Source organism: Sardina pilchardus, chromosome 13, assembly GCF_963854185.1.
Source record: "Sardina pilchardus chromosome 13, fSarPil1.1, whole genome shotgun sequence".
NCBI lineage: Eukaryota > Metazoa > Chordata > Actinopteri > Clupeiformes > Clupeidae > Sardina > Sardina pilchardus.
Window position 1 is genome coordinate 10,623,281 of NC_085006.1, and position 8,853 is coordinate 10,632,133.

General features: G+C 42.5%; 1 protein-coding gene across 2 annotated transcripts; it reads left to right on the forward strand.

The window, feature by feature from the left end:
- The first annotated feature begins 3,070 nt into the window (after window positions 1-3,070).
- tagln (transgelin) lies at window positions 3,071-8,586 on the forward strand. Of its 2 annotated transcripts, XM_062552325.1 has the most exons (6): window positions 3,078-3,229; window positions 5,144-5,186; window positions 6,438-6,626; window positions 6,973-7,144; window positions 7,348-7,450; window positions 7,769-8,586. In XM_062552325.1, the coding sequence occupies exons 2-6, from the start codon at window positions 5,175-5,177 to the stop codon at window positions 7,908-7,910; spliced, it is 618 nt and encodes a 205-aa protein (XP_062408309.1). In that variant the 5' UTR covers window positions 3,078-3,229; window positions 5,144-5,174; the 3' UTR covers window positions 7,911-8,586. The 2 variants fall into 2 exon arrangements, with proteins under 2 accessions (XP_062408310.1, XP_062408309.1); XM_062552326.1 differs by lacking the exon at window positions 5,144-5,186 and having other exon boundaries at window positions 3,071-3,229.
- Window positions 8,587-8,853: the final 267 nt, after the last annotated feature.

Sequence of the window (8,853 nt, forward strand, 5' to 3'; positions counted from 1 at the left end):
CACGTGTACCCTGGTCTGTCCCACCATGAAGAGTTTCCGTTCTTTCTTGACCTGTCCCACCATTCCCAGGGCATCTGTCAGCACTTTCTGCACAGAACAAATCCACGTGGATACAGTGAACAAGAAACGGGACCACAGCAAAACAAATGTAGGCTAATGTGAACATGAACATGTCTGAAATGTTCATTTAATCTGATTTTCAGAAGTTCATTTCAACACATCAACAGCACGATGCTGTAAGTATCTTACTGTAAGTCCCTCTGGGTCAGCAGTGGGAGAGATGGAGTAGTTGGACAGCTTTGGGCCGTCCATATCAGGCCTCTCGTAGAATATGAGCTGTCCTTTCCCATCCTATTACCAAAAACAGCACAACTTCGATTAACAACGCTCCTCTTCGCCAAAACTGCGTTATGCGGTACAATATAAAAGCGTTCTATGGAGAAAACTGCGAAAGTCTCACCATGAAGTCTCTCAATTTCAGACGACCTTTTTCTACAGTGAAAAACGTGTCCTGTTGTCGAATAATGGTTCCATCTGATTCACTCAGCTCTTTCGCTCGTTGCATCAGATGTTGCATGTTATGCACGGCCGCTTTTATTTCCACATTTGAGGGCATTTTCAGTTTGGCTTTAATCTTCTCTGCGCTCGAACCAATATGAGACAAAGTAACATTAAATCTGAAACATTTAGTTAACGTTACATTTTTCCCCAACAACAACAGGGGCTGGCACATCTTTAAAAACATTGGTGAGAATGGGCTAACAGCTAACAGACTACTTAAATGCTGACAATTCAGTGAATTGGCAAAATACTCAAATGCACATATATAGGCGCACAATAGGCCTACATGCCCAATATCTAAACGCGTTAACGATACATTAAAGAAACAAAACATAGGCCTAGGCTACCATCAACAACAACCCACCTGCTCTGCCTTCACAGTCCAGACTGGCGCGCTTATTCTCTTCTTCTCGTCCTTGGCCACGTGTGTGCTGCTCTCTTCATAGAACATTACCGCCATCTACTGACAAATCAACAAAGGGTGTTCAGTAGTAAGCATCCCGTGGTTCAGATGTTTTTACTGTCTGGATGTAACAGCAACGCACTTACCAAACTCTACATGAAGAATACAAGCATGATTGATTCAGTTCATTATGGGAAAAGTAACTCCCTACCAGGCGGGCCTCTAACCAGTTATACTAGAAAACAGACCCCTTTATTTATATCTTAAATAGTAGTATGCCAAGCCAACTGTTTATCGCTAGGGAAATCAATACGCACAGATTAACAGCATTTTAAAAGGCTCTGTTTTTTTTTTTATCTTAAAGGTAAAAGGTAAACCGTGTTGATTTTAGGCCACCTGCCTAAGGAGTGCATGCAGAACCCCGTAGGCCTACTGCTATGAATTTTGATACCTTGAATTCTTATATCAAGAATTTCAGGACATTTTTAGTCATAAATAAGGACCTGGCAAAATTGTATCAATAAAAAAATAGAACACTAGACTGTGTTGTTCTCTTAGGCTAAATGTAAAATTATAATGTAAAAAAAATACTTTTTTAAGACTTTAAAAAGTTAAATTAACATGTTGAATGTTTTAGAGGAAAATAGTCAAAATTGTTTCAATGTAAACCTTGACTTTAAATGGTTGAAATCTTCTACGTGGAAGAGTTTTGGATTACATCACTGTGAATGGTGCAATATGTCTGGTTATATAATCTAAACAGATCCACCAAGGGTGTTCTAAGTTATCGTAAACCAAAAATGAAAGATGTAAGCAAAGAGGACTGGGGGTGTAGGCTCTGCTAAACATTTGCTGACGTATGACATGACTTTCATGCTGTTGTTGTCGCTCAGTATGTTACTCATTTAAAGTCAAGAGAGCATTTTTGAGAAACAGGAAAATAACTTTTCTGTATGTTGTGAAACAGAAAAATAATAAACAGTCATTTCATGTTTTTACATTCATGACCAATGAGTAGAACTAACTGGTTTGTGTCATCTGAAGGTTTATAGAATAGGATCAAGGCGTCCGGTTATGTGTCTTGACAGAATGAATGATATAATGTTGGAAACAATGTTGTTTGAAGGCCGGATGGGGACCTGTGCGGTATGGAGTATGGAGGAGGGAACGATTCATGTCTGTTGGATTGGTATACTGCATAAGTAGTATTGCACTCACCAATAAGGGTCCACACCAAGTGTAATGAGTGGGGAATTGCTGTCAGTAAAGTATGTGTACACATACACACACACACACACACACACACACACACACACACACACAAAAGTGGAGCATCATGGACATAAAAGGTCTTGCAGCAGCGTAGGCTAAGTGTCTTTAGTTCTTCACCTCTGCATTCTCCCATCCCCTCTCTCTCCACGGTCACAGCTGTTCTCCTGTCCGATATGGTTGTTTATGAATTGACATGTACTGTATGTACCAAACACAAGACATTACCCCATCATCACATCCCATCACACCTACTACATAAATGTCATCATCATTTTTCCATATTACCATGTGTTATTCTATAAAAGTTCTGTGAAGCATTCTGTCAAAATGTTCATTTTCTTTCTCTCTCTCTCTCTCTCTCGCTCTCACTCTATCTCTCTCTCTACCTACTTACCTAGTTATCTATCTATCCATTTTTCTGTCTGTACATATTCAGCCTATCTTATCTGTCCTGTCGATCATTGTTCTTCTCCATGTCTAATGGCCCTGAGAATGCAGCTCCCCTTTCTCTCGCCCTCCATCTTGGCTAGGGATGCAGCTCTGTGGTGAAATATTTGGAAAATTCATCACTCAGACCAAACCAAAGCCTCTTGGCTGTGCTCTTCTCACTCCCTATAGCCCCAAATAAGGATCCATTTTTTTACCAGGGAGGAGAGCAAAAAAGAAAAAGGCTAAAGTGACAGAGAGATGCAGAGAGAGAGAAAGAGAGAGAGTGAGAGAGAGAGCAATGGAGAGAGGAAGGCTTGCACAGAAGGACCATATCCTTTTAAGGCTATGGTTTCCTTTCTGCCTTTTGCTTCTCTCCCTCCCTCTTGGTTTGGTGGTGAAGTCATTTCAGCTCACCCTCTTTTCAACCGGCACTTCTCTGGAGGAGGATTCAGCCACACATAAAACACACACACACTCTCGGAGGCACGCGCAGTCCCACTTATAAACATCCCCTTCCAGCACCTCCAGGACCTTGAGAAGAAATAATCTTCATCCTTTCAGACAGTGAGTATTACTCTCTTTCACATTGTCATGGGCCATGGAGATACAATGGAAAGTTTAATTTCCTTTGGCAAATTAATTAACTTGTTGCTTGAATTTTTATTCTGTGTGTCTAGCAATGATGGGTCAGACAGAAGTTAAAGGCAGACTTCTTTTTATGTAGTCTTTTAAAGTAAAAGTCGAGGCAAAAAGTCACTTCCAAGTAGGTTTTGAGTAACATCATGTAAAGCAATGAAACAGTCACTCAAGCTGTTAGGTGATGGCCTGGACTTCTGCAAGTCACCTGTGGTCTGTTAAAACAGGGTATTGTCATTGATATTTCATGCAGGGTTTTGAGTTTGGAGTTTGTACTGTAATGCATTTTGAGTTGACTTTATTTCAACAGCTCTGATCATGTCTTGCTGAAAGACACACAGTGTTTCGTTTGATATGGAGCGTACTTATCATCGTTTATGGAAATGACCACAGTAAACTCTGCACACATGGGCGTGGGTTATGCCACTTCTGGACATTATGGGCTGGCTCTGGTGAAGTCCTAGACTAAAACAGCACTTCGATGAAGATCTCTGATGAAAAATAAAATCGCTTTAGCCTACGTCGAGAACTAGGCTTAATCCATGTCTGGAAACTGGTCCTATGAAGTAGACCGAACACTTGAACTGCTTTAGAGAGACTGCAGCTCTTCTACAGACCCAGGATGCATTCGGTGGCAGAACTGGTAGCCGTGGCTGCCGGGGCAACAGTAGGCGAGGGCTGACCCGAAAGGAGATAAAGTTGCCTGCATTCCATTGCGTTGACACGCCACAGCCCACTTTATTACATCATAGAGGCAGACACAGTTCACCGATCAGGTCTCCAGACAATTTTTTTTTCTTGTACTGCAGACTAGCCAGTGGCCGACAACTCTGTCTGTAGCCATGGTTATAGGAAAAGAAAACACACAAATTAATTAAATGTGTATGGAACCAAGATTAGATCATGGATACCCGGCCGGGACACACGCAAACTCATGGACGCGAGCACGGGCGCGCGCACGCACACACACACTTACTCAGACTAATGATGATGATTTCTTTGAGTTTATCCTGCATATGAGGATAGGTGTTACAGTAACACCATGACCCCTGGGATATGTCCAGCTACAACTAGGAGGATGTCCTGTCCACTACAAATACATTTAAATATTCATTCAGTTATCTTCAATTCACAGTACAGTGACAGGTTACTGTGTAAATATCAGTAAGGATCTAACACGACTCTCATGCATGCAAGAGTTTTGTACTGATGACTGGTAGCAATTAACGCTGTTTCCAGAAGCACTTTGATGTGCTTCAGCGGATGTCATACAAGCATGCCAACCCTCCATAATGGTGGCATGATGGCGCAGCTGTCCCTGCGTTCGAACAGAGAGTGCCAGTGAGAGGAGGATGGACGGACAGTGTCGGCTCAGATCAGTTGATCAGACTCGGAGGGGAAAACAGGAAGAAGGACATACAGAGGAAGAGAGGGGCATTATCTGACATCCTGTTAGCAAGGGCCCTTGAGGAGATAGGGCTTTTTGCAGTACGCTAGGAAGAGCCTGACATGGAACTCTGGGATTCCTCATTAAGTCAAAGTAATAAACATACATTCCAGCAGAATGAAAGATAACAGCTCCTTATTGTGTTGACATTAAGCCAAGGTTTCTCCTCAAGTTAAAGAAACACAAAGCACAAAGTTAGGCGCTGGCTCACAAAATACTGGGGAAATAGTCCCTCGTTGTGTTGTTTTTATAAAAACAGAGAAGATGCAATACAAAGAGTTCAGTTCCACAGCCCTGGTAGCTCCAGGAACTCATGCTAGCTGGCAGGCCCTCCCAGAGAGTTGTCTTGCACACTCTTGGGGCCTGACTGGTAAACTTTGACCTTTGACCTCCAGGCCCAGAGAGCCGTGGTACCCAGACATCAAGATGGCACAACAGGTGAACGTGCTTAAGGTTTCATTTTCATCGGCTTCGCTGTTGGCTGTGTCTGGGAACTGCAACTTTTTTTTAATGTACTGATGGCTGTTTATGGTTAATAAGAGTGAATTGTTTATGAGTGTAAAGTATGGCCGTGTTCCAGGGGTGAGTTTCTCATGTGTGTGTTCTGAGAAGAGTTGAAACAGGAATGTCAACAATATTGAATGTGAAAACATGCTCAAGATCTCTCCTACTGCACAGCACCTGTACCTAGATGATTGGATACGCTATTACACAAACATTTAGATTTCCCCAAATGGGAATAGGCTCAGCTGGTGTGCACTTGGAGACCGCTATTTGTGTGGTGATTGTAACTGATGCCTTCAACAAAGCTCCAACAAGCATATACACGCCTTTCACATGCCTATCACCTATGATGTCTGTATGCGTATATATCTGTGTGTGTATGTCAGTGAGATGGAAGAAGATGAATCGTATCTTCAATTCAACATTTACGGTATACATGTGCATAATGCAGCATCTGTCCATACTTGCCTGCTTTTCTCTGCATTATATAAGACTGGCTGTAATCTCACAAGAGTGGCTTGAAGCAAAGCTAACAAGACACTTTTTTTCAGGGGAAGAAGATCCATCAAGAGTAAGCTTATAAAGTGTAAACAGTGCTATCACTGACTGGTTCCAACTGTCCAGGGAGGATAGGAGCACTGACAAGCAAAACATATGCTTAGTTTTACATGTGTGAGAATAGTGGAACAGAATGAGGCAACTCAGAGACTTAAAGACAAACACGCACACACACGCACACACGCACACACGCACACACACGCACACACGCACACACACACACACACACACACACACACACACACACAGACACACAATGAGGCCAATTGACCTAAACAGTCTATTTGGTGGATAATTGACAACATGAATGAGTCATATTTTCTTCATACCAGACACCACACAATTTCAGTACAGGATAGGTATAATAACAAAGTAAGTTAGTACTGCATTTGGCCATCATCAGACCTGGACATCAATTTGGAACGGTTTACCAGAAGCCTCACTTGTTTCTCAGAATCTTATCATTATCACATTCCAGTCAAAATGTTTGTTTTATTTACACCAAAAAGAGATAAAATGGAGACCATGGGGATTTCCAGACTCTGGGACATGGTCAGTCCTCTCACCCATCCCCTGATTTAACTGTGTCTTCCACCCTCTGTCTCTCCATCACTGTCTGAATGGTAGAACACAGGCATGGCCAACAAGGGTCCATCCTACGGCATGAGCCGTGAGGTCCAGGGGAAGATCGACAAGAAGTACGACCCCGAGCTGGAGGAGCGCCTGGTGCAGTGGATCGTGAACCAGTGTGGCTCTGGAGTGGGCAAGCCCGAGGCTGGCAAGCTGGGTTTCCAGGCTTGGCTCAAGGACGGATGTGTGAGTGACCTAAAATCAAACTGTTCAGCAGGATGAATGTTGAATCTCGCTCAACTAATTCTCCATGACAACCCTCAGAAAGAGCCCATTAGAGATTATCTCCCTAACAACACCCCTCCCCCTTGTATTTTGAGTCTAGCAACCGAGTTGAGAGACTTTGTTTTGGTGACCGTGGCGGCAGCCAAGTGATACGAGGGCCAGACATCGCGAGCATGGGAAATCGCTCGATGCACCCAGACTCTGTGACCTCTGGTTCTCGTTCCCAGTCCCCATATATGTACTTGTGGTCATTCTAGTGATTCATGGTTCCTGAAACTCTCCCTTGTCTCCCCACTCCATCTCTCAGGTTCTGGGTGAGCTCATTAACAGCCTGCATGGCTCCGACAAACCCGTTAAGAAGATCCAGAAATCAGATATGGCCTTCAAACAGATGGAACAGATCTCCCAGTTCCTCAACGCTGCCGAACGCTACGGCGTCAACAAAACCGACATGTTCCAGACGGTGGATCTTTGGGAAGGCAAGAAAAACAAACTTTGAGGAAACTTTTGGAACATGTGTTTTGAAGATGTACCGTCTGATAGCCACAGCTGACAAGTGCTTTGACAAACTGCAGTTTAATAGAACTGAATAGAACACTTGTTAATCTTTTGCAGCTTAAAATAGTCTTTGTATTGAAAAATGTTTTTGTCAAAATGGTCATGATCTCATATGTGATTGCAGGAAAGGATCTCGCTTCTGTGCAAAGAACACTGATGGCTGTTGGCAGCATCGCAGTCACCAAGGAGGATGGAATGTTCCAGGGTAATCCTGACTGGTTCTTCAAGTAAGTCAGCCCTTGAGGATGCTGCCATCAAACCATTCAAAATGCTACCAGCCTGCCTTCTAGCCTCATCAGATGTCAATAGTTCTGGTAACTCAGTGGTTATCAGTGAACATTTGAATGAGATTTTTATGGTAGTGATAGTTAGATAGATAGATAGATAGATAGATAGATAGATACTTTATTGATTGATTTATTTATAGTTGGTAGCTGCCTCAGTTATGTCGTTGGTGTTTTAGCCAAAGCCGGTTATACTCATTGATTCCTCTTACTTTAGTGCCTCAAAAACATAACAGAGCTGTTTTTGTGCAACCTCTGCAGGAAAGCTCAGGAGAACCGCAGAGACTTTTCTGACTCCCAGATTAAGGACGGAAAGAACGTCATCGGCCTGCAGATGGGCTCCAACAAGGGAGCTTCCCAGTCTGGCATGTCATACGGACGACCCCGGCAAATCATGAGCTAAACCGGCCATCCATGACCAGCCTGAAAAGCCCATTCTGTCCTTTCCTGCCCCCCCTCCCCTCCCTGTAACCGGGACAAGCACTGCATCCCATTAACCTTTCCAGTGTCTATGCAGATATGCAGATAGGACCAGTGCAAAGTTCCCTCAGATACATTTTTAAGAATTACAGTACAGTCCTTGAGCACAGCCATGTGTCCATAATACCAAGTCCTATACAAACACACAGACACTGTAATAGCTTACCAAATTGGGAATGACAGATACATCTAATCAAGTCATACATTTGGCTGTTTCTCTCTTATTTACGTTCACTGCAAGCTCAGGCAATGGATTATCAAGTTCTTCACAGTTGCTTGCTCTATGTTGTAATATTTAAATTACATATATGTGATGTAATTTAACAAAGTTAAATAGGTTCCTAAATTTCGGCCAGAGGACGAAAGGTTATCAAAAGATTTAAGATGATTGTGCATGCTTTACAAAAGCTTAGATTTAAGTATGCTGAATGCATTTGTTCACGAGGTTTTCATCATAATGATACAATGCCAGAATTTGGACTAATAGATTTCAATGCTTTAATGTGGTTGCCTTATTTGGCTACCTTGTCATCAACCCTGAAACAGCCTTGTGTTTTTCTACTTTGTCTAATTAAATGGTGAACTTTAACAAAAAAGAAGTCTCGTCTCAAATGTCCTTCTCGGGTTAAAATCCCATTCATAATGGTCACAAGGGCTTTCCACTTAAAGTTCTACAATGTGATGTGTATAGACCAGTAGGATTAGCTGTAGCTAGTAAGAGCTGTTGCTATGAATATCTGTAACTAATCATAACTATACATATGACGTTCTTTAAAATAGTTACAAACATGGTATACCCTAGCCTGGCATAGCCATACGTAAGCTTCCGCTCAATTTTCATTTCCCTTCACCGTTACGATATTAGT

Excerpts from the sequence above, each read along its gene's own strand:
- tagln (XM_062552325.1), top strand. Across the intron at positions 6,627-6,972 it reads CTTGGCTCAAGGACGGATGT|GTTCTGGGTGAGCTCATTAA; the intron begins GTGAGTGACCTA and ends TCCATCTCTCAG. Across the intron at positions 7,451-7,768 it reads AATCCTGACTGGTTCTTCAA|GAAAGCTCAGGAGAACCGCA; the intron begins GTAAGTCAGCCC and ends CAACCTCTGCAG.